At 43.3% G+C, this 27348-nt stretch overlaps 1 protein-coding gene across 1 annotated transcript; it reads left to right on the top strand.

Moving 5' to 3' along the window:
• Positions 1-24779: 24779 nt before the first annotated feature.
• LOC131696296 (ATP-dependent DNA helicase PIF1-like) lies at positions 24780-26135 on the top strand. The gene has a single exon (XM_058984843.1). The coding sequence runs from the start codon at positions 24780-24782 to the stop codon at positions 26133-26135; it is 1356 nt and encodes a 451-aa protein (XP_058840826.1).
• The last annotated feature ends 1213 nt before the right edge of the window (positions 26136-27348 follow it).

Genomic DNA, 27348 nt, shown 5'->3' with positions numbered 1-27348 from the left:
ACAGAGTCTCCTGGAACTCCGGAAAACTGTTCGTGTCGCAAGACAGAAACAGCAGGCTTATGCCAAAAGGGTGGAATGTCAGGAGAAGTCCGACAGAGAAACCCATACAGTGGCCTCCAAGAGGGAGGGAAGAGAGAAGGTCGATACAGGCACTCAGACAGTGGCCTTCACCTTCTATGAAGCAGCCACGTCGCTCGAAGCGGCGGCCGTGTTCCCCTCGAAGGGAAAAGGCAAGGGCAAGGGCAATCGTAAGACGGCGTCGAACGCGAAGCGCCCTAGGAAGTCGCCAGGCGAGGGTGCAAAAACCGACACCACACGGCGTGCAACCGTTAAGGCCAAACGCCGTCTGGCCGAGGTAAGCGAGGGCGAGAGTGACCTCGCTGAGCAGAGCGTTGGTACCAGCAACCCGGGGCGACCGGGACAGGGGGGCCCAAACCCCTGGACGCTGGTCACCAAGAAGAAGCCGGCACCGACACCGGAGGTACCGCGGCCCGCGAAGAAGGCCAAGGACAGAGACGAGGCCTTGAGGTTAAAAACCGACAAGGACAAATACGCCGATGTCCTAAAGTCGATGAAGGCGGCCGAAAGCCTTTCGGCCCTTGGGCAAGATGTGCGTAGCGTGAGACGCACCAACACGGGAGAAATGCTTCTGGTGCTGAAGCGACGCGCACAATCTAGTGCGGTATACAAGGCCTTGGACCAAGAGGTCCTTGGTGAAGGCGCCCAAGTCAGGTCGCTAGGGGCGGAAATGACTCTCCAGTGCAAGCATCTGGACGAGTTCACGACCGCAGAAGATGTCGTCACAGCCGTTAAGGAACAATGCGATGTCACAATCGAGCGGGCCTCTGTGCGATTTAGAGATGGACCCTCTGGCACCCAAGTAGCCTACCTCAGGCTACTGAAGGCGGATGCCAAAAAGGTAACCGAGAAAGGGAAGCTGAAGATCGGCTGGTCGGTATGCCCTATTAGCATACCCCAGCCGCCTTCAGTGGATAGGTGCTATCGGTGCCTTGAGTCCAGCCAGAAAGCCTACGAGTGCAAGAACATAGACAGGAGCAAACTATGTCGTCGCTGCGGCGAGGAGGGGCATAAGGAGCGGGGCGGCACTAAGGCGTACAAGTGCCTTATCTGCACCGCTAAGAAGCAAGCCCATAAACACGCTATGGGCGGACCTTCGTGTCCCTTTGGTGAGGCAAATAAGAAGAAGTCGTGAACGTCACACAGCTAAATCTTAACCATTGTGCAGCAGCCCAACAGCTGCTGTGGCAGTTGGTCTTGGAGTCGAGGACAGATGTCGCCCTCTTATCAGACCCGTACCGCATCCCTGCCGGCAACGGCAATTGGGTGTCGGACGGGTCTGGAATGGTGGCAATCTGTACAACGGGACGGTTCCCGGTTCAAGAGGTAATACACTCCTCCGCCGAGGGTGTTGCGATTGCCAAGATCAATGGTGTGTTCTATTGCAGCTGCTACGCTCCACCAAGGTGGCCAATAGAACAGTTCAACCAGATGATCGACAGGCTCTCGTCAGACCTAGTGGGCCGGAAACCGTTTGTCATAGCGGGAGACTTTAACGCTTGGGCAGTGGAGTGGGGCAGCCGCTGTACAAATAGCAGGGGTCAAGCGCTAATGGAGGCGCTTGCGAAACTCGATACTGTGCTAGCTAATAATGGCTCCGCTAGTACATTCCGTAGAAACGGGGTGGAGGCGTGGATTGACGTAACATTTGCCAACCCGAGTCTGGCTCCAGGCATGGAATGGAAGGTAGACGAAGGCTACACCCATAGCGATCATTTAGCAATCCGCTTTAGGATCAACTATGGTGTGCAGCATCCGAGGGCGGGAGATCCCTGTCAGGTACGCGGGTGGAAGTCCAATCACTTCGACAGCGAAGCTTTCACCGCGGCCCTGGGACTGGAGGCCAACACCGACAGTCTAAGCGGGGATGCGCTGGTAGCTGTTCTATCACGCGCGTGCGACGCCACTATGCCGAAAAAACACTGCCAAGAAACGGCAGATGCCCGGTATACTGGTTGAGTACCGAGATTGCAGCTCTACGGTCAGCCTGCCTCAGAGCTAGACGTAGGATGCAAAGAGCTCGCACCGAGGATGCAAGAGAGAGCCGCCGTGAAGTGTTTCGAGTTGCGAAATTGGCCCTTAACAAGGCCATTAAAAGCAGCAAGAGAGCGTGGTTCGACAACCTGTGTGAGAGTGCCAACGCGAATCCGTGGGGTGACGCCTACAGGATTGTGATGGCCAAGACCAAAGGGGGCTCCTCACCCCCAGAACGGTCTCCGGACCGGTTGGCAACGATTATCGAAGTACTCTTCCCGTGTCGAGCCACAAGCCCCTGGCCACCCGCACTACGAGACAGTGCGGGCACGGCCGAAATGGTGGCTCCAGTGACGAATGAAGAACTACTCGCAGTGGCTAAATCCCTAGCAATGAACAAAGCTCCAGGGCCGGATGGAGTTCTAAACAACGCTCTCAAGGCAGCGATCATAGCGAACCCGAACATGTTCAGGCTAGCTATGCAGAGATGCCTTGACGAGTGCCGTTTCCCCGATAGATGGAAAAGGCAGAAATTGGTGCTGTTGCCGAAGCCCGGGAAGCCGCCAGGCGACCCATCGGCGTACAGACCAATCTGTCTGATCGACACGACTGGCAAACTGCTTGAGAGGATCATCCTCAACAGGATAACCCCGTACGCGGAAGGTACGGACGGTCTGTCAAGCAACCAGTTTGGCTTTCGGAAGGGTAAGTCCACAGTGGACGCTCTCAACTCAGTGATATAGTGTATCACACGATGCATCCTGCGTGATAGCGAGCATGATGCCAGTCGGGCTGGTCATTCGGGAAGATGAGGAGTGCTTCGAGCTACGTGGAAATAGGGGAGCCCTCGAGCGCACCAGGGTGACCTCGGTCGCCAGATGGCAGCGTGAGTGGGACAACTCCTCGAAAGGTAGGTGGACCCACCGGCTGATACCTAGCATATCGAGCTGGGTGGGAAGACCCCATGGGGTAGTTCACTTCCACCTGACACAATTCCTGTCAGGCCATGGCTGTTTCCGACAGTACCTCCACAGGTTCGGGCACGCGGAGGTCCCAGTCTGCCCGGACTGCCCAGGTGTAGACGAAACAGCCGAACACATACTGTTCGTATGTCATCGGTTCGACGTCGAAAGAAGAGCAATGCTTGACGTCTGTGGCTGGGACACAACCCCTGATACCCTTTATTCAGCGGATGTGTCAATCGGCAGTTGACAGTATTTGGATTGTTTTTTTTATAATAAAATTCGCGGACTTAGTCCGTTATACTATAACTAGTTACATTCCGAGATTCGGAACCAGCATCTGCCAAAATGGCAATAACGGTGGACAAAACATTTGTCATTAACTTTAAAGTTGTACCGACCAAACTGAACCTTCCCGCAATCGCCGAATTCATTTCAAAAAATCTTGCTATCGAAGCAACAAAGTTACAGCACCTGCAAGTCAGCAACGGACGTGTTTTTGTGGGCACTGACTCGGTTCAAACAGCACAGGACATAGTACAGGAACATAACATGAAACACCAGCTAGAACACGACGGAAAATCCTACAGCATTCCCTTGTCAATGGAAGATGGATCTATTGAGGTTAGAGTACACGACCTCCGCCCGAGTAAAAGTAACCGACAACTAGCATACCGCATGCGTGAGTATGGTGAAATCCTCTCAATCCGTGACGAAGTATGGAAAGATTTCTTTCCGGGTGTTCCTAACGGAGTAAGAATATTACGAATGAAACTTACGAAGCCCATACCATCGTATGTGATGGTGGATACGACCATGACCCTCATCACCTACAAAGGTCAAATCGCTACTTGCAAACATTGCAACCGGCGAGTGCACTATGCCCAGAAGTGCTCTGAATACGCAAAATCCATGAAGCCGAGTGTCAGTGGTCGCTTAACCCTGGCCGAAATCGTAAAAAACAGTGATAGTCGGACAATTGCTCAGCAACCATTCCATCAACCAAATAACACTAGCTCCACTGGATTGAAAAAGGGTGTACCTCACCACGGGTCAAATATCTCCCTGGCTGGAGGTGATACCGCAATAATAGTCCAGTCATCTCAGAATACACCCGACGACAGAGGTCAGCAAGAAACAGAGACAATCAATACCTTCCAAGCTGCAAATTATTCTCAAATCGAAAACATTACTAGTCCATTTGCCGGCTTTTCAGAAGAAAACAGCAATTCTATTATAGATAAAAATAAAACCAGCACAGTAACCTCAAAAAGATCGGCATCTCCGCTTGACAATGAGAGTAAAAATAACGGAAAAAGACTGTCCCGGCCTGACAGACGGCTAGAGCCACATCTAACTCGTTCGTCTTCACGCAACAAACAATAAGCAGGCCATCCAGCCCAAGCCAGTCTCGTCATAGCAACAACAAAAAAACCCATTTACTAGCTTTCAGCCCCGCTCGCGCTGCCGCTGCAGCACCCGGGGTCACCCAACGTCGTCTTTCCAGCAACAATAAGCCACTGCAGCACCCTACCGCAATTGGCACATATAGTAAAGCAGCAGTCCCAGTCAAAAAGGAGTTGCAACAGGCTACAGCTTCGACACAACATGAAACAAATTCGCCTGGAAGAACTGTTACCACTTTTCTCGGTAAGATTTTTGAGCAGTATATGTCCCGCCGAAGTGAAACACGATACTGCCGTCCTCAATCAATTTCAAACATTCCCAGCCGCTGATGTGTTTGCAAGCTACATCCACTTGCCCCGTCACCGAAACAGACACAAAATCGCAATGAAATTAGATGATACTGCTGCTTCATCTAATAACTACTGGCCGCGTCTACGCATCAACAAAATATTTCTGCAAATATGTACCATCCTTGCTGAAAAGTTGACCTGCCATCCGGTCCGCCACCGTAGAAACAAACTACAACTACAAGCAGAAAAAAATTCTGCCCGGGCTTTCGCCGCCGCTGTTGCGTCTAGCAACTACTCGTCCAGCTGACAAAATAAAAATACTTGCACCGTGCCATGTTTAGCTCCGGCGTTCACATCCACCAACGTACTAGTGTTTCTTCAAGCGCCCGCCGTCTATTATGCTATTTCGACCAGCTACGCGTATCACCACTCCGTAGGCGCTGAGTCTCACCACTTTTTGTCATCTCAGGGCAACCATTCGACGTCTCTGCAAGCGTCCGCTTTCCTTGACGGAACAATGCAGAAAACGAATATGTCAGCACCGTTTCCAGCTTCCTCGGTAAGCATTTTGAACAGTATATGTCACGCCGAAGCAAGTTTCGATACTGCCACTCTCAGCAAGTTTTCACGGTTCCCAGTTTTCCCCCGCTGCCGCTGAGCCCTGCTACTATTCGTCGTGTCGGCGAAATATAAACAAGTGGAGCAAGCAGTATAACTTCGTTGCAATTGCACTCAACACGCATAAACTATCCGGCGTCAGACAAATTCTGAGAAGCTCTTCGTCTCAACATTGCAGCAACCAATTGGATGCGAAATCCCTGTTTTCATCTCTCCTAGCTCCCAGCATCACCGCAGCAGCACCCATCTGCCCGCCCTGTCGGGGAAACCTTACGTTGTATCTGCATGCAGCCGCCAGCTGTGATGAAACTCTACATAAAACGAATATGCCAGCCGCGTTTTCAGCTTCCTCGGTAAGCATTCTGGACAGTATATGTCCCGCCGAAGCAACATATGATACTGCCATCCTCAGCAATATTTCAACATTCTCAGCTCTCGCTACTACTGCCACCTGCCCTAACCGCTGCTTTGGTCCTCGTGTTCCCGCCACTATCGCGACAACGCTCAGCTGGTGGCGCAAACATGTCAAAGAACCGACTTCTCAACGATGAAATGGCTGATATGATGAGCTACAAGATTGCTATAATCAACATGAACGCAGTGACAAATGGAACAAAGCTCGACGTCCTGAATTCTTTCATCCGGTCTGCTGAACTAGATATAATCTTCCTGCAAGAGGTGGCAACGACAAACCTTAGCATACCAGGGTTTAGCATTGAGTACAATGTGGACGAGCATAGAAGAGGAACAGCGATTGCAGCGCGAAGTTTTTTTCCCCTAACTCACATTGATAGAAGCATGGACTCAAGAATAATCAGCGCACGGATAAATGACGTTACATTCATCAACGTTTACGCACCGTCGGGGACACAAAATCGAAACGCTCGAGAAAATTTTTACAACAACATACTACCATATTATTTTTACAATGCTACGAATACTGCAATCGTCGGGGGCGATTTCAACTCTGTAGTGAATCAAAAAGACGCAACCGGATCAAATGCACACAGTCCAATGCTAAAAAGATTCATGTCTGCTTCAGGAGTTGACGACAGCTGGGAACTCATACACCGTCAACATGTCGAATTCTCATTTATCAGATCCGACTCTGCGTCCAGGATAGACCGGATCCTTCTCACGCCCAATATACGCGGGTGGATAAGAACAACACATTTTGCAGCAACGGCTTTTGACGTAGGACTTACGTCTTTCTTTACTATACTGGGTATCATTTCAAAATTTTCAAAACGGATGCGTTACGTACACTTTGAACTCTAATAACTTTTCTCCTACTAAAGGAATTGCTAATTTTGTTTCATAAATCGAAAGGAAAACGTTCAACGCTTGCTATTGATACCTTGTTTGCTATGTAAAACTTGTTTAAAAAGTTCAAAAACTACTTTTAATGCGAATCAACATTAATGCTAGAACCTATAAATATGGGTGTCACAGTTTTTCTTAAAGCCAGACGTGTCTAAACCACAGAGCAGAACACACGTACGTGTGCTGCTCAACGAGAAGCTGCATTTTGACCACCAATCAAATCATAGCTACTGCCTTATCGCTGCCAACCAAGAACTGTCGTCGCCCTGCGTGAAATTCATCGCTTTTAGAAGTGGACAGAGTTACTAATTCGCAAGCTGCTCTTCCAGTGCCTGGTCTGTGAGATTGCACAGCATTTCAAAACCTACTCTTCCGGAGCTCAGCCGTAATGGCCCTCTAAGAAGCCAGCGAGGCCTGCCTGGTTAGTTTGTTGGAAGATACCAATCTGTGCGCTATCCATGCCAAGCGAATAATCATCATGCCGAGCGGGAAACGGCGAAATAATATTCACAACAAACGATCCTTATTAGGACCACAAAATCGTTCTCAGAAGAATTACAATTGAAATTTCCATTTCGTGCTTTGGAAAATAACTTCCCTCTTATCGGGTTAGTTATTTTCTATAATAATATCCGAAAAATGTGCGATAAAACCAATAAAAAATTTGCAAAAATTTGAGTCAGAAAAGTGATATTAACGGAAAAATGCTTCGATCGTTTCTAAGTGTTTGGCAGCTGAAGTTGCCGATTTGTTTTCCAACGTCAATTATTTGCGCTGTGCTGTACGGAACAGATTTTTGCGCGATTTGTTGGGAAATAATTAAAACAATTGTGTAGTAGATTCCGTAGATTTTACCGTAAATTTTGATAGAAATGATATTGTAAAAGCATTAATTAGCCGTGCTTTGAATGGTGGTTTTTGCAAATCTTTCTAGAACATTAGTGAATGTGGAAACCCTGCTACTAAGCGAATGCCACGCCAAAAAGAATGATGAAAATATTTTCATTTGTCGCACAAAGGGATGGACTACCATCTGCACTAAGAAATTTATAAAAGAGATCGCATTGCGATATACAATGCTCATTCGATGTGTGCTGCGAAAGGGGAACATTCGTGTATGTACGCAGCAGAAGCGAATTCGGGCAAGGTTCGAATCTTTAGAAAGGTTTCTCGTCTGGTATCACCAAACATAGTTATCTGAAAACCGTTCTTTTTAGGATGAAAACATAATGGAAAAAGAATTGAATTAGAAAGTTCCTTTTAATAACTTGGATTGAGTTTGCGCCTGTCAAGTCTGCTGTACTTTATCAATGATATATATGTAATAAACCAATGTTTATCGAATTAATCTACAATGCAAATCTTTCTAGAACATTAGTGAATGTGGCAACCCTGCTACTAAGCGAAAGCCACGCCAAAGAGAATGATGAAAATATTACCATTTGTCGCACAAAGGGATGGACTACTATCTGCACTAAGAAGTTTATAAAAGAGATCGCATTGCGATATACAATGCTCATTCGATGTGAGCTGCGAAAGGGGAACATTCGTGTATGTACGCAGCAGAAGCGAATTCGGGCAAGGTTCGAATCTTTAGAAAGGATTCTCGTCTGGTATCACCAAACATAATTATCTGCAAACCGTTCTTTTTAGGATGAAAACATAATGTAAAAAGAATTGAATTAGAAAGTTCCTTTTAATAACTTGCATTGAGTTTGCGTCAAGTTTGCTGTACATGTACCAGTGATTCATATAAGCAAATGTTTATCAAATTAATCTACAAACCCGTAGGTTTTTGCAAGTCCTAGAAAATCAGTGAATGTGGCAATCTCATTCGACATAAGCTGCGAACGGGGAATGTTCGTATGTGTGTACGCAGCAGAAGCGAATCGGCGGCAAGGCTTGAATCGTTTCAAAGAATTCTCGTCCTGCATCACCAGTTATTTGCAAACCGTCCTCATTAGGACGAATACATAATTGTTATGTAAGAAAATTTAATTTAACTCTAGGAATCAATTTGCTAGCACTGACAAAACCCGATATGATTTTGGATCAATACCAAAAATTATTGCGAGCTGGTATACTTTGTAACGGGTTTCATTCCCTCCGAAACGGCATTCGAAAAGCGGCTCATATCATGTGCGAAGCCTTGCGATGATGCAAACAGACTGATGGTAACAAAAATGCTGAGTTGTGTCTTTTATACTCGACCACAGTACAATGAAAGTCCATCCTTCTTTAAGCTTCTCGATATGCTTCTCTTGTGGCTCGGAAGCTATAAAAGCTGTCGTACTATTTGAATCGAGTGTAAAAAAATTGATTTTGAAAGATGTCTAAGCACATGCGAGACAAATACGTTGCGACGTGCAACAAAAGAAAGCGCGAAAAAGTGGAAGTGAACGCGGAAGAACCGCCAAGGAATGCAGTGTCCGATGCTGAACGCATGAGGCAGTATCGGCAACGGAAAAAGCTTGCGAGAGAGACTGATGTTTCTGGTTCCGGCACTGAAGCGGATAGGAGTTCTCAGTTGGTCGCAGGTATCGATATCAATACGAATGCGGATAGAAGCGCTAACCACATCATGCGTGTGTCTGTCGCAATTGAGGGCATCTTTCTAGACGTGGATGTCAGTTATCAAGGTATTATTTTATATTCTGCATTACGTCGAATTGAGTTTCCACACGATTGCGCTCGAACAAATTCAGTTCTAATTAAATACATTCGGTGAAAACTAACTCTTCGTAATGTAATATAATTGACAACGCTTGTTCAACACATCAATTCTATGTTCCCGTATTTATGATTTATGATTGATCGTCGAATTTTTGGCCCATAAAATGGTCTTAATACGGAAAGAAATATTGAAAAGTATTATATATTAAAGGTTTAATGGAGCATAACATGGAATAAATATATATATATATATATATATATATATATATATATATATATATATATATATATATATATATATATATATATATATATATATATATATATATATATATATATATATATATATATATATACATATATATATATATATATATATATATATATATATATATATATATATATATATATATATATATATATATATATATATATATATATATATATATATATATATATCAAGAGGGTGAATGTTTTGACGTTTCTTTGAAAAATGAGTGAAGCCAACATAAGCTGGCTTTCTGGCTTGGCTAGTTGTCAAAAATGACAGCGAACGCGCTTTAAGCAACGTTCACATTGCTACGAGCCAATGTTGTTAACTCGACCTGAAACTTTTCGAATGCAAACAAATTTCATTTTGATGTGCTTAATTGGTACTCAGGTTATAAAAGCGTTCGAATTTTGTGGAGAAGAAGCGATGCAAGAGAAAGCGTGAATTCTCATATATTGTTACTAATTACTTGTTTTGATCCCAAATTTTAAACAGTTCATGTGAACAGACCTTGAACATTTGAAACGTAGCTAGCGCTACTGGCATTTGGTGGCAGCTTCAGGCAACAAACAGTTTTCACGGGGCTGATATATACATATATATAAATATATATATATATATATATATATATATATATATATATATATATATATATATATATATATATATATATATATATATATATATATATATATATATATATATATATATATATATATATATATATATATATATATATATATATATATATATATATATATATATATATATATATATATATATATATATATATATATATATATATATATATATATATATATATATATATATATATATATATATATATATATATATATATATATATATATATATATAAAATTTATATGCATTTCACTAAATATCTAGGTAACGGTTTTCAAATACTGGTAAATCATATAAAACGATCATTATAATTGCTTATATTGTGACAGGATCTACTTTGATTAGTTTTTTCGTTGTTGTTCTCTCGTTAATTGAGTTCTACATGATGACAACACGAATGAATGAAGTTCGTGTTTGACAATTCTTGGTGGTTTGTTTACTTCGTCAGTTTTATGAGAACGAGTACAACGGGTGCTCAACTGTTGAATTTGAACTCACATAACTCCCATGTAAACAAACCACCGATAATTGAATAGTTTGTCGTTTCTGCTTACGTTATATGATAGGGTGCGCTTTTCCATATTTTGAACATCTTGCGGCAATACACATGAAACTAGAGCTTCTTTTTGACGACACATAGATGTTTGCACCTTAAAATTTATGATGGAATTCCAACCGAAGGCAACTACCCATCCTGAATGAGTCGGTTTTCGAATCGGTTGTTACATTTGCGCTTAAATTCTAAAAGAAAACATTCCGATTGCGATGAGTTGGGAATATGTTGTCAAAACGAGTGAAACAGAGAATTGTGAGAGAAAGAGTTTCAACTATTCTTAGTGGAAAGTAATGGTTAAAATGTATGGGCACAAACAGTTTTTTTAGATTTTATTTTAGAATTTGGAAGTAAGTATTTAAATAAAATTAAATTTTCCGCATCAAATGTATATCCATTTTACAACTACAATATTATATTTTTTCCGAAATTCCAAGTTTTAATACCTTTTCCATACATTTAAATTCACGTTAACCACCACCGAAGCAGCGCCATCTCTCAAATATTTTCATGAAAGTACTAACTAATACCCGTCGCGCATTGCTGCGACTTTCAACGAAATAGGAGTAATTTTTTACGGCAATCGGTTGAGCCGTTTGGGAGTCCATAAATCATATACATACAAACACACACACATACACACACACACACACACACACACACACACACACACACACACATATATATATATATATATATATATATATATATATATATATATATATATATATATATATATATATATATATATATATATATATATATATATATATATATATATATATATATATATAAATAATTCGGGACAAACCGTAACAGTTCACAGCAGTTGACGTAAGATACAACTATTCTCTTTTGTTTACTACAAATATCTGTGATTGACCAGTAACGATTTGTCCGGAATTTCAACTTTAAGTGAATTTTTACAGTTGGTTTACACGCCCTAATCATATGTTTGTCGAGAATTGTTCAATAAAATTGATAGCATATTCAAGGAGCTTTTCGTCTGCTTGAATTGGAGTGGGTACATCCTTGGAATCTCTTATAGAGGAATGCCCCACACTATATAATATGCTGATTATTTCTTTGCTTCTGGCAACAGGAATTTTTGTAGTAACTTTGAATGACTTCGATTGAGTTACACAATTAATTCATTAGGAGTAAATTAGGATACATATTTGGAGTTTACAAAGACGTCTAATGTTTTTTTTTCATTTTCATTAAAATAGCAATGCATTGCAATGAACTTTTAATTTCAATCAAATGATTTTATTTTCAATTATTTTGTTTAAATTTCTATCAGGTAATTAACAAAAAAGAGAACGATATGTTTCATTTAAGCAATTAATAAATATTATTGTACATATTAAATAAAATTTTTGTCTCCCGACCAATAATTTTATTTTTAAAATTCTATCCAAATTTTATTAACCATACAAGTCTATTCTCTGAGCGTTGGTCTGAATGATTTAGACTAACTTTCTAAACACAAAATAATCCAACTTTGTTGAACTTTGCAGGAATCGTTCCATCTCGTTCTTTGCAGAGCGAGCCCATTCAAATTCCTGCACTAATAAGTCAGGGTAAGCTATTATAATAAATATCAAGTTGATAATAAATTTGCGTTACTGAAAACTTTGTTGAACTTTGCAGGAATCGTTCCATCTCGTTCTTTGCAGATCGAGCACATTCAAATTACTGCACTAATAAGTCAGGGTAAGCTATTATAATAAATGTGAATCTGATAATAAAAATTTGCGTTAATGAAAAATTACAGAAATTAACCCATCGTGTCAAACACAAGATGGGACAGGTTTTGCGAGAGCTGATCGCGAATTTAGCGAAAGGTTCATTGATAATGAATTCGGGGTTGCATGTAGCGTGTGTGATAGACTTTGGTTCACCAACGATCTGAAGTCAATCACAGAGCAAGGAAGGAGAGTGCTGTTGGAGGCTGGAGACTTTGAGTCAGTTGCGGGATTCAAGTTATGTCAGACCTGTCGTAGCAGTTTGCAGCGAGGTACAGTACCAAATCTGTCCACGTCGAACGGATTCAAGTACCCAAGCTGTCCACCAGATCTTCCGCCCTTGGATCCGATTAGCGAAAGGCTGATTTCACCACGACTGCCGTTTATGCAGATTCGTCGTCTGCGCCAGGCACAAGGTGTGTTATGAGGTTGCACTTTGGCACTTTTTCCTTTTTATGAAACATTATCCGAAATTGTAGGCAGTTACACCATCATTGGGCAGGTCATCAATGTTCCAGTAGATGTAGATGAGATGGTTCGGGTGCTTCCTCGTCAGTTTGAAGACGATTACGCTTTTAATGTATCAATTAAAAAACATCTAATACATAAATCAAATTACTTGTCTGGATTCGTCAAGAAGTCGGTCGTGAAGGCTTGGCTTAAATATTTAGTCACCACACCATTATATAAACGGGAAGGAATATCTCTGTGCGAGGATCGACTAACAGCTTTTGGTGCGGACCAACAATCTAGTTCATCTCAAGAAATGAGTATGATAGAATTGGAGGTCATTGAAGCAACCAACGATGTCAGGTTGTTTGCTGGTCAGCAACAAACGCTGTTATGGAATGAAGATAAATGTCTGGAAATTGCTCCGGCTCAAAACAAGAGGCCGATGTCGATTGTTTACGATGAAAACGCTGAAGAGCTGTCTTTTCCAGATATCTATTTGGGATATCCAAGAAAATTCAAAGCTGGCGTTCACGTAACACCCTTCATGAAGGCCACCAGTGAGCTGAGACGGAGAGATAGACGTGGAGCCAAGACGAATCACTTACTGTATATGGCTATGAAAATTCTCCGTCTTCGAGTTACTGAGGGATTGCAGCATACCTACAAATGTATTTCTGAGCATATGCCCGCCACCCTACAACTAATCAGAACAGTTTGTTCTATTAGTGTAGGGGATCTACGTGAAACGTATGGCAAACAGGTTCATGAGCACACGCGTACTTGCTATAAACGCAACGAGAAGCGGTGTCGATTCTGTAACGTTCGTGCGTGCACACAACGTACAGCAGCTTCTGCGCCACTCCTTGATCAAAAGGAGGCTGCCGACGCAGATTGAGTCCGGCTATAAGACTCCGTCAAAGGGCGAGTTGAAAAGTGGCTCTAACACTCTGGAACATTGGACCAATCCGAACGACCAACTTATGGACACCGATTCGAAAGATAATTCTTGGGCCTCTAGCAAATCATCGAAATTTACAGCTAATATTTGAATCGATCACTTTAGCGAAGAAGGTATATTTAGTTAACCGTTAAGAGCTCTTCTATATTCTACCTGCAGGTATGCAACCTAGCCTAAGCCTGAGTACATGGTTTTCACCTAGCGTAACACTATGGTCTTCTTTTTTTTTCTTGGTACAGTACTTGCCACAATCTCCAACGGCGATCCTTCACGATCTCGATGTAGGCGGTGTATATCGGCGGTCACAGTAGGTACGGTGAAGCAAGTGGTGAACTTTACGTTGTGAGGACTTTCGGCCCGATTCGATTGTTGACCACGTGCAACGGTCGGAGCACGGCTTGAATGTGGAGATCACGCAGCCGGTGGTTTAGCGGGACCAGCAGGCGTTTTCAAGCAGCTCGGGTTATGATCAGACGAATTCGAGCAGTTAGAGAAGCGGGTTTAACGTTGCTTCTCGCACGTGGTTCTCCTTGCGCCAACAATATCGAGATTCGGGTTGCGCCCACGACGCTAGCACGCCGGGTGACAGCAGGTTCATGCGCTTTTCCAGCCTACGCAAACACCCCACGTTGATGGGGTTTACCTATTCAACGGGGAAATTAGTATGGTCTCACCTAACGTTCAATGTGGTATGTGGCTTACCGAATTTTGTATGACTAACTCTCGCCGTTTTTTTTTTAATAATGCTTCTGTCGTTAATTATTATCTATAAATAACAGTACAATTTTAAAACTCAAGCTTTGAAAGTAGTTTAGCTTGCTCACCTTATACTGCTAAAACTGTTCACAGATTCAGTCTTCGTGGCTATCACTTGGTATATCGGTGTGAACTAGCTAACAATCTCCACTAAAGTGAGGCTACGCGTGCGGTATGGGTAATCTCAGACCCGCTTTACTGACCGCTGCTCTTGTGCAATGAGATGGGACAAAGAATTTCCTTTCAAATCGCAGGCAAAATAGCCTTTACAAATTACCGATTGTTGGGGAAAACAATCCAGGCAAAAGGTTGGTTTTTTTTCAAATCACTCATTTCGTTCGAGTTGATCAGATGAACAAATTTGAGTGGTGCCAAGAGATAAGTTTATCCACGCGCTATCGGCACCGCAACTTTCGACCAACAGATGGCGAGAGCGGCCATACTTGTGCACTACCACACCTCGGTCATACGAGTCATTCTTGTATGGTATGGTAGGCATACATAGACTGGGTTACATTATCGCCCATGCTAACACAAAATTTTGAAATTTTCTTTTAACTTAAAAAGAAATTTCAAAATTTTTATATAAACTAGTTCCTGAAAAGGGGCACGACAGTAATTAAAAGGGTGTTTTTTTCCACTTCTTCTGGGTTATTTTACACATACTCTCCAAAGTTATTGTGCAAAGTTATACGTGGGAATACTATGTATTCTTTAGTTCCTAGCTTACCTCAGAAATGTCTGAGCAAATGTTTAATTCTAAGCTTCCTACCACCTAATTTTCCTCAGAAATATCTGAACAAGTATTTTCTTATACGTTATCCGAAATTCCATAATACCAAGTTTGCCGCAGAAATATCTGAGCATTTTTTTGTTTAGCTGTACATCCCGAATTAATCTCAGAGATGTCTGAGCATTCAATATTGCATACCCTAATTAACCCCACAAATGCCTGAGCAATTGGCAAATTTTGTGTTGTTCCCAAATTATCCTCAGAGATGTCTGAGCATTTAATATTGTAAACTCTATTTGGTTCCCACTTCTTGGGCCTATGATAAGTAAGACTACCCTAATAACTTTTTCCAAATTCTGGCATCACGTCAGCTAGCGTAAAGTAAATTTGTCTACCTCAGACCTTATAAATCTATTTCCGTGGAAAGTGACGCTACCAAGGAGCTGTCAAACATAAATATAAACTCGCCGCTTTACGACGTTGGACATTTTAATATTACAATAATTATTATCGGATTTGTTGGAAGAGCACTGGTTTGATATAGAAGGAAATTGCCTGTGTTTGTTATTGAGAGAACAGTGTTATTGCATCATTTCTATTTACAGAGTTACATCTTCGTTTTCATCGGCAACGGAGAATACCGGGGCTTATCCTTTCACCGTGGGACTCTTACAGCGCTTCTTACTCAACGAGTGTTTTCTTCGGTGATTATACAGCGGTGGTTTGTTTACTTTCGACGAGTACCATCATAGCTGGTATAGGGTTAGGCCCTCTTCAAGAAGGACGCATGATAGTTTCCCTCGATTCTTCGACCGTCCAGATTTTCCAGCAGATAACAGTTGGTTCCGATCACTTCCCGGACACGAACTTTGCTGAATTTGTTGCCGAATTTTCCAACGAAATGTTTCGCCTTATCCGACTGGAAGACATTCTTCTTATAGACGATGTCTCCCTTCTGGAATCTATGATTTGCGTTGGATCGAGTGTTGTATGGTTGACTATACCGTTTATAGGCTTTCATAAGGTTCTCTTGGACAGTGCAGAACATTTTTTTCATCTCATCGCCGATAATTTGTGGTGTCCTATCATCCGACCCGGATTTACGCAGCAACTCGTATTCCTGCCCGGTACTTATCATGTTACGACCAAAATTTAGGAAGTAGGGCGAGAATCCGGTACTGTCATGAACATTGGTACGGATTGCTTTAGCTATTTCATGTACTGACTCGTCCCAATCCCGATGGTCTTGTTTTTGGTTTAGTGAGCAACGAATTGCTGTGACAATGACTCGGTTCACCCGTTCTGTTGGATTCGGACTAGGGTGGTACACTGCCAGGTTCCAGTGGGTCACCGAATATTTGCTCAGCAGCTTTCGGAACATTTCTGATTTGAATACCTGGGCGTTATCAGTAATGCAAATGGCCGGCGCTCCAAAAAGATTGATGATGAGGTTTTCCACAAAGGTACACACGCCCGGAGCAGTTGCAGAGCGCATGCACTGCACCATTACGAACTTGGAGAAAAAGTCACATACAACCAACAGCCAAACATTTCCCTTTTTTGACCGTGGGTAGGGACCCAGAAAATCCATAGAGATTAATTCCCATGGTCTAGCACACAGTTTGGGTTTTCCACAGCTTGGGGTGACGTTCCTGTTGGGAACTTTGGATTCTCTGCAGATCTCACAGGCGCTGCAAAAGCGTTTTACTTCGCTTGCCATTCGGGGCCAATAGAATTTTTCACGTACTTTCGCCAACGTTTTACCCATGCCTAAATGTGCTTCTTCGTGTATCCCTCGTATAATCGGCTTTCGTTCGCTCACCGGCACCACGTATTTCCATCGAAATGTCACGTCCTCAGGTAACGATGAGTTACTGATAAACTTATACACCCTTCCGTCTAGGATTTTGAAATCGGGGTACCGAGTTGGTTGCTCTTCAATTGCTTTTTTCAGTTGCTGGATATATGGGTCCGATAATGATATGCCCAAAGAGCATACAGCACGCGACAAGGCGTCCGCTGGGATGTTTTCGGATCCTTTTTTATATTGCAACAACATATCGTACTTTGAAAGTTTTAGCGCCCATCTGGCGATCCTCGGAGACTTACTTTCGATTGACATATTTTTCAGAAAGGTCAGACTCATCGCATCCGTCTGAACGATGAACTGTGAACCCTCTACAAAATGTTTAAAGTTCTCAATACCTAACAACACAGCCAAGCATTCCCGCTCAGTTGCACTGTACCGTCTCTGTGTGCTCGACAGTTTCTTTGAGAAGTAAGCGATCGGTTTAGGCTCATCACCTTGGATTTGTACTAACACCGCTCCAACAGCTAGGTCCGAGCTGTCGGTTTCCAAGATGAAAGGTCGAGAAAAATCCGGATTGGCTAACACTGGCTCCGTGGTTAATGCTAACTTTAATTTTTCTAGAGCGGTATTCGCGTCCTCAGTCCATACAAATTTGGTCTTTCCTTTCTTTAATAAATTCGATATTGGAATGGTAATATCGGAATAATTTTTTATAAATTTGTGGTAAAAGCCGGCCAGGCCTAACAGACGACGCACATCTTTGACGGTCTTTGGGATAGCGTAGTCTAGAACCGGTTGAATTTTACTGGCATCCATGGATAAGCCATCCTCGGAAAGTACATATCCCAAATACCGAATCCTTTTCTGACAAAATTTACTTTTTTCTAGATTAATCGTTAAACCGGCTTCATGCAAACGCTTGGCAACAATTCGGATTAATTGCAGGTGCTCTTCGAACGTGTTAGCCAAAATAATTATGTCGTCTAGATACACGTAGACGTGCGGTTCGAGATCATGACCGAGTACTTGAGACATTAGTCTGGCCATCGTGGCCGGCGCGTTAGTTAAACCGAACGGCATCACTACGAATCGGAATAACCCTTTGTTCGTTCGAAAGGCCGTTTTGTTTTTGGCATTCTCTTCCAGTGGCACCTGGTAATATGATTCTGACAAGTCTATAACCGAAAAATATTTGGACTTTTGAATCCTCTGCAGAATTCCCATCATATTGGGGAACGGGAATTCGTCCTTTTTGGTACACTGATTAAGCCGTCTAGAATCGAGACAGATTCTCCACTTGCCGTTTGATTTTTTGATTGGTAGTAAAGGGTTGAGGAAATCCACAGCTTGTTCACATTCCTCGATGACTCCAAGGCTTTTCATTCGCTCTATTTCTTCATCGATCACTCTTTCAACTATTGGGGACCATCTGTAGTATGAAATTTTCTTGGGCTTAGAGCCTGGCAACAGCTCAATTCCATGTTTCATTAGATGTGTCCGTCCCAAATTTCCTTTCTTAGTGGCTGGTAGATGTTTTACTGCCTCGAATAGCGCTCTTAATTCGATGTCGTTGAGTTTATGCTCCGTTTCCAGATCACCAGGACCTTGTGGCAGTCTTTCCGGAATCTCTACGGTGGGCATTTCTAGGCTTCGGTCGGGTTCCAGTTCTCGGTCGATTGATACCTTGTCCTCCTTGCACGGTTGTAGCTGAATACATAAACCTCCTTCTGGCTCGTCGAAATAGTTCTCAACGCGGAATAGGTCCAGAAAGTTTACGGACGTCAAACTTTCTGGCTCTCTGTTATCGGTTGTATTACTTCCTGACGGGATCATCAGTCGAAACCCGAATTTGTCTAAGAAATCAATGCCAAGAATTAACCGCTGGGTGAGCTCAGGAATAACCACCGTCGGGATTATATGTGTGGCGTTCTGGAACGAGAATGGTACGTTTACATATCCGAGACACCGGTACGCCGTTCCATCGGCGGTCGAAACTTTTAGTTGTAGAGGATGGATTATGAGGCCTAGTTTGCTAATCAAATCTGTACAACTGATGACGGATAAGCTAGCTCCCGTATCAGCTAGTGCTTCAACCTCTTCATTCAAAATTCGAACTTTAAAATGTGGACATCGATTGAAGGATGTGTTAAGATGAAAAACTTTGTTGAACTGAGCATAAGTGAAATCGGGAATCCTTATTTTATTATCTTGAGGAAAATGATCCCCTGAATTTTCCTCTTCTAATCGTTTTTTTGTTTTTCTTCCTCTTGTCGAATATGATGCTGGTTCGGGCACCGGTAGGCAGTGGTATCTGCATGCCCACAAATATGGCAGAAAAAAGTTTTTCGACGGTCGCACTCTCGCCACATGTGTCCCGTTCGTCGACAATTCCAACACATTATCACTTCTTCTTCTCCAGGTGATATTGTTTTCAGTATTTGTCCTTCTCGGTCTTTCGTGAACTCCTTTCGGAACGATCTCCGTGCTTTAGGCTGCAGCGCGCAAACCACCTCCATATCCGTCTCTTCATTTTCGTTTTGATCGTCGTCTTCCTGGATGGAAATCTGATTTATAGCAGCTTTTGTCGTATTTTGATACAGACTCGTCTCTAGGGCATCGAATCGGAAGCATAATTGGGCCAAGTGCTCGATGGAATCAATTTGCTCCAAGGCCAGACGACGTTTGTACGATATTTTCATGTTTTCCACTATTACTTCAAACTTATCCCGTTCCGACATTTTTCGAATCATTCGTTGCGCCAACATTTCCATGTCCGTCAAAAATGCACTAAATAATTCGTTGGGCCGTTGCTTCCGATTCCTCATCTCTTCTTTGATTAGGCGATCTCTATTCGGCTTGTCGTATCGCATTTTCAGGTACCCCTCTAGGGTCTCCCACCGATCGAACTTTTCTTCATATGTTGTGTACCACACGTAGGCACTGTCTCTGAAGAGAAGATGAGCGTGCATTCTGAGTTCCTGTTTGCTTATTGCGTATGATCGACATAAAATGTCTAACTGTCGAAGAAAATCGGTAACCGGCACAGCGTTGGTATCGCCCGTAAATTTAGGCCACTTCTCTATTATGGCGCATTGTTGATGGGGCAGTCGCCGAGCGGGAGCCATATAGGACGCTCGCTCGTTGCTTGGGCCATTTCGACCCATATCTTCCGGCAGCCCTACTGGCTCACTCTGTCCAACCCCTTGTCCCAGGCTTCGTGGTAAAGAGTGAGTTCGTTGTGCCGGGTGGATCCAATTGAGGTTTTCAGTTCTTGGAATGGGAGAACTGCGGTAGGTTGGCCATCGAGAAGACAGTTGAACAGGAGGTTCTAGTTCAGTCTTTTTTTTTAAGAACCTCGGGAGAGAAGAGCCGTGGGAAATCTGGAAAACTTCAGCATCATCGAGATGCGCGTTCGCGATTTCATTTGCGAGATCGTAGATGGCCGCCTCATTCACCGGAGCATACTTCGGGACAGGGTTAAGCTGTTTATGAATGTAAGATCTTAAATACGCTTCTATCTCCGACACATGAACATATTCATTTATTTCTGGTTCCTTTTCGGGAGCAGTTTTGCGAGTGGGAACCGGGTCTGCCGTTCGATTTTTCTTTGGAATTGACCTTCCCCCCGCAAGGTTCATGGCAAATCTATCCTGGAATAGCTGGGGTCCGGCATCGGCATCAATTCCGAAACTGTTACCTCCGAACGCCTCTGGAGTTTTCGGGCGTTCGTCCCTTGCGGACGACTGAAATGGACCGGGCGGCTCATTGAACAAGCCTGCCGGAGCGGTTAAGCGTCGAATGGCTCCCAACTTTTTTTGCGGAGGTAGTAGTTCTAGCGTACTTTCGGGCATGTGGTAAATCCTGCCATCTCTAGCCTGGGAAACCGATGAAAGAGACGTTCGTGGTCCTTTCCCTCCAACGGCCTCATCGAACATCCTTAATTTCATCGGATCTTGCCGATGGTCGTCATCTAGGGATGAATCCACCGGAAATAAGTCGGACGTTGGCTTGCGCGACGCGATCGGATTATCTCCTACCGGGCCCGCTAAGGATCGTTGGGGATTTGGATATAATGAGGCCGATAAGGGCTGTGGCATTTCCATGGCTGGAACATACCTTGACCAGCTGTCCAAATCAATGGCGTAGAACCGCTGGCCCATTCGATTTATCAAGTCCAACAAGAGTAACTGCTTTTTTTGTTGAGCCGGATCTACGGTTACAAATCTCCGTACTCTCATATGGTAATGTACTAATCTTGATAGGCAGGACGGATTTGGGCCGCTCATTAACATGCGCTCAATCTGCTGTATTTTCACCGGCACGGCATCATAATCAGCGTCCATCATGTCATCTGTGACCTGCGGGTAAACGGCAAAATCGCGGTCTCGTAACAGACTACGCAAAGTACGACGCCGAGATTCTAACGTCCCTTCCACGGGGTACGATCGGATCGTTAGTTCATAATCAATCTCGTCTTCATCGAGATCATTAGCATTTATACGATATAGCTCCATTAAAAATGATGCAATAACTGTTTAAGTAATCAAAGAATCGTAAAGTTAATCTGAAACAAAATGATTCAGTATTTCAACTGTATCTTGCTATATACTAAACCAACCCGAAACTTAAATATACAGTATGGTACGTGACTAACTAATTAACGTTCAGAATCGTTGTTTGTAACTACTAAAAAAACTTGGAAAATACTAATTTAATGCTAACTACGGAATAACCCAAATGAACTGCAAATACAAAGAATTATCTATCTTTTCGTCGTGGGCCCCACGTTGGGCGCCAAATGTAACGTTCGTGCGTGCACACAACGTACAGCAGCTTCTGCGCCACTCCTTGATCAAAAGGAGGCTGCCGACGCAGATTGAGTCCGGCTATAAGACTCCGTCAAAGGGCGAGTTGAAAAGTGGCTCTAACACTCTGGAACATTGGACCAATCCGAACGACCAACTTATGGACACCGATTCGAAAGATAATTCTTGGGCCTCTAGCAAATCATCGAAATTTACAGCTAATATTTGAATCGATCACTTTAGCGAAGAAGGTATATTTAGTTAACCGTTAAGAGCTCTTCTATATTCTACCTGCAGGTATGCAACCTAGCCTAAGCCTGAGTACATGGTTTTCACCTAGCGTAACACTATGGTCTTCTTTTTTTTTCTTGGTACAGTACTTGCCACAATCTCCAACGGCGATCCTTCACGATCTCGATGTAGGCGGTGTATATCGGCGGTCACAGTAGGTACGGTGAAGCAAGTGGTGAACTTTACGTTGTGAGGACTTTCGGCCCGATTCGATTGTTGACCACGTGCAACGGTCGGAGCACGGCTTGAATGTGGAGATCACGCAGCCGGTGGTTTAGCGGGACCAGCAGGCGTTTTCAAGCAGCTCGGGTTATGATCAGACGAATTCGAGCAGTTAGAGAAGCGGGTTTAACGTTGCTTCTCGCACGTGGTTCTCCTTGCGCCAACAATATCGAGATTCGGGTTGCGCCCACGACGCTAGCACGCCGGGTGACAGCAGGTTCATGCGCTTTTCCAGCCTACGCAAACACCCCACGTTGATGGGGTTTACCTATTCAACGGGGAAATTAGTATGGTCTCACCTAACGTTCAATGTGGTATGTGGCTTACCGAATTTTGTATGACTAACTCTCGCCGTTTTTTTTTTAATAATGCTTCTGTCGTTAATTATTATCTATAAATAACAGTACAATTTTAAAACTCAAGCTTTGAAAGTAGTTTAGCTTGCTCACCTTATACTGCTAAAACTGTTCACAGATTCAGTCTTCGTGGCTATCACTTGGTATATCGGTGTGAACTAGCTAACAATCTCCACTAAAGTGAGGCTACGCGTGCGGTATGGGTAATCTCAGACCCGCTTTACTGACCGCTGCTCTTGTGCAATGAGATGGGACAAAGAATTTCCTTTCAAATCGCAGGCAAAATAGCCTTTACAAATTACCGATTGTTGGGGAAAACAATCCAGGCAAAAGGTTGGTTTTTTTTCAAATCACTCATTTCGTTCGAGTTGATCAGATGAACAAATTTGAGTGGTGCCAAGAGATAAGTTTATCCACGCGCTATCGGCACCGCAACTTTCGACCAACAGATGGCGAGAGCGGCCATACTTGTGCGCTACCACACCTCGGTCATACGAGTCATTCTTGTATGGTATGGTAGGCATACATAGACTGGGTTACAATTCAACATACCATACTGGCCAATGAATGAAGAACGGTCATTGGTACCGCTAACAACTGATGACAGTCGCCGTGGACGATTACGCCGACGCTCCACAGAGATGCGGGAATCACTGGAAACAAAATCATTTGACACTCTAGAGGAGTTTCTTGCAGATTGCAGATGTACTCCCGATGAATATCTCGATGTGCTCCGTTCTTCGATACAGCGCCCAACAATTTTCTTAAAGCGCTCAATGACGGAACTCTGGACAAACCCTTTCAATCCTTGGATTGCAGAGAAACTGCGTTCCAACATGGATCTGCAGTTTATCCTTGACGTGTACACGTGTGCATGTTACTTGGTTGACTATGTCAACAAATCGAATCGGGGCATAAGTGGTTTACACCGCGAGCTCATCCTTTTGCAAGAGCAGTATCCTGATCAGGACTACACGGCATTACTGAAGAAGGTTAGTTTAAAAATGCTGAACTCTGTAGAGATGTGTGCCCAGGAAGCCGCATGGTACCTTCTTCGTCTACCAATGTCTGAGGCCAACAGAAAAATAGAGTTTCTGCCAACGATGTGGCCTCACGAACGGATCAGGACCAGGAATCAGCACAAGCAGATGGACGACGAGGGAATTGGAGAAGATTCTACTGACGTGTGGACAAAGAATATTATCCAGAAGTATGAAGAGCGCGACGGATTGGATTATGTTTGCTTGGCTGATTTTGCTGCTAACTTCACCAAGTGTAGAAATACAAACAGCTACAGAGCCCGAAGCTCACCTCGAATATTACGATGGTGCAATTATAGCATGAACGAACTTGTTGAGTACCAGCGCGAATCATTCCTTCTATTCTTACCGTTCAGAAACGAATTATGCGATGTTCTCGATGGAAACAAGTTTCTTCAGCTGTATAATGCGCACGAGGCAGACATCCTGAGAAAAAGGAGAGAATACGACTGCGAATTGAACTTGGAACAAACTGTCGAGGAATATCTACGCACTTGTGAGAACGAAGAAGCTGGCGAACAGGAGAACACCGCAACTAAGAAACATGAAGAGTTTGTACAGTCGATTGCCATGGAACCAAACGATGATGACATTGAGCAATTACCAACTGGAACACTGAGAGCGGTTATAAGACAACGAACCAACGTCATGTCGAAGCAAGATTACTGCGATATGGTACGATCCACCAATGCGGAACAGCGCGACTTAATTTTGCACGTAATCGATTCGCTACACAGCTTCACCGATAGCAAACCAATGCAATTATTCTTCACTGGACCGGCTTGATGCGGTAAAACATTTACACTGCGAGTACTTATGGAGACGTTCAACCGCTTCAGTCAAGCTCATAACTCACAGAAGAATGCCTACATAGCATGTGCTTCGACAGGAAAGGCAGCCGTTGCCATTGGAGGAACTACCGTGCATTCTGCATTTCGCATCACAATGTCACGCCGTAGTAATTCAAAGCTAAGCTTCGAAACACTCCAACTTTATCGCAACGCTTTCACCAATGTTAAAGCTATTATCATAGATGAGGTGAGCATGATTGGCGCAGATGTACTCAACACCATACACGCACGCCTTCAAGATATAACCGGAAACTACGATGATCCATTCGGTGGAATTAATATAATATTCTGCGGAGACTTACGGCAACTACCGCCAGTCAATGCAAGACCCGTCTACAAGGCATGTGGAAACTCATTCCACGGGGCTGTCCTGTGGCAATCGCTCGACTTTTTCCCGCTGGTAACAATTATGCGTCAAACCGATATCAAATTTTCCGATATATTGACCAAGATCGGCAACGGTTTGCGATTAACCGCAGAAGAAACCGAATTGATCGAGGGTCGTTTTCGCACAGCCGAATGGTGCAAACAAAACGCACCAAGGGCAATTAGACTTTATCATCGGAACGTGGATGTAGAGCAATACAACAACGAAGCATTAAACGCACATGATGCACAAGACTGCATTGCCGACGATGTGTTTGCGGGATACAAAAATGCTGATCAACTCGCTAGTTCTCGTATTAAGCTTTACAAGCTGAGCGTCGTGGAAACAGGAGGCATGCCGTATTTGCTACGCCTTTCAGTTGGTATGCCTTATATGATAACTACCAATGTCGACGTTGAAGATGGCGTAGTAAATGGCGCTATCGGTGAGCTGAAATACGTTGAACATGTTGAGGATGACTCCGGACGACATATTGCCAAGCTGTGGATGAAGTTCGAGAGCGAAGCTGTTGGAGCTGCATTGAGGATCAAGTCAAGACCAGCCGTTTATTCTAGACCCGGTATCCTGCAATCTGATTGGACTCCTATTTCGAAGCGATCTGCGAATATCAAACTGAGCGGCACCATCAAATGCAAGCGTATCCAGTTTCCAGTCGTGAGTGCATGTGCTCTGACTGTACACAAGTCACAGGGCGGCACATTCTCTGAGATTGTATATGACTACGACAAGGGCCAGGACCAGCAGCTGGTATACGTTGGTTTGTCGCGTGTTTCATCGCTTCAGGGTCTTTACCTGACTAATCCCACCAATGCCTTCAAGTTTCATCACGCTAAGGGTTCTAATTCACCGAAAATGCAAGACCTGCGAAATGAGCTGCAACGATTAGGCAATCATCGTTTGCGTACACTTGGTGTCTCAATGTACAAAGTTTGAAGGCCCACGCAATGGATATCGCTACAGATAGGATTTTAGCTAGCGTAGACTTCCTCGCCTTTAGTGAAACCTGGCTAGACGATTCTTTTTCAGTCGAGGTAGAAGGCTACAGTTGCGTCATCCAATCGAAGCGTACCGATACGAGAGCTGGTGGAGTAGCCATATACAAGAAGAACAAGACATCCATAATGGCTATTCCTTATACCATCCAACAACAAGCACACGCCGAGGACGCTTGCGGTGACATTTGTGCAGCAATGGTGACGGTAATGGATACCAGTATTCTTATAATTTCAATATATATTTCGCCAGGAACGCTAGGCAGAAAATTCCTATGGTGGTCAACGGCGACTTCAATATTGACGTATCCAGACAAGAAAACATAGATTTTATTGATTTTATGGATATATTTTTCCAATTAAGTGTAGCTACGCGAACAAATGAGGCAACCACACTTGGTAGTTCGGTATTAGATTTAATATTTACGCATAATTTAAGAGCGGAATGCACGCGATATTGTTCTTATTTTGCATATCATAGACCAATATTCTTTGTACTATCAATAGAAGCACCCGAACCATAATCTGCATCTTAAAACCCATCGCTGGAATGAGACGATCAAAACTTGCAACGACAATTACGGTCGAAATGGATTATACCCCATTTGGCATAAAATCATTTGGCATAAGGTCGTTTGGCATAAGGTCATTAGGCATAAAAGTCATTTGGCATAAAGCCATTTGGCATAACGGTCATTTGGCATAAAAGTCATTTAGCATAAAGGCCAATTGGGCATAATGGTTATTTGGCATAATCACTGCACTGAAACGAATACTTTAGGCGGAATACTTTTCACAAAATCAAAAAAAAAATCAAGTTGCTATTATTTATATTGAACAATAATGTATAAATAACAAAAAATACAAAAAAAATATAATAGCGTATACAAGGTGTCGGGTTTGCTTACAAAGTACTTCCACTTCCGACACTATAAATAAATTAATAAAATACTTGCCGCCGCCTAATGTGGCTACGCCACATCGCTTTCCGTCCGTGCAGTCCGACTTCGCTGCCGCTCAGTCGGACTTAAACTAGCTATAGCCCCTATGTTTGAGTAATCCGGGCAAACGAGTGGATTACAGGTTTGCTTGCAAAGTTCTTGCGCTTCCGACACTATAAATAAATTTAAAAAAAGACTTGCCGCCGCCTAATG

This window comes from Topomyia yanbarensis, chromosome 1 (genome assembly GCF_030247195.1).
Source record: "Topomyia yanbarensis strain Yona2022 chromosome 1, ASM3024719v1, whole genome shotgun sequence".
NCBI lineage: Eukaryota > Metazoa > Arthropoda > Insecta > Diptera > Culicidae > Topomyia > Topomyia yanbarensis.
This window is presented reverse-complemented; position numbering and strand designations above follow the sequence as displayed.

Excerpts from the sequence above, each read along its gene's own strand:
- LOC131696296 (XM_058984843.1), top strand. The coding sequence starts at position 24,780 with ATGGAGACGTTCAACCGCTTCAGTCAAGCTCATAACTCACAGAAGAAT.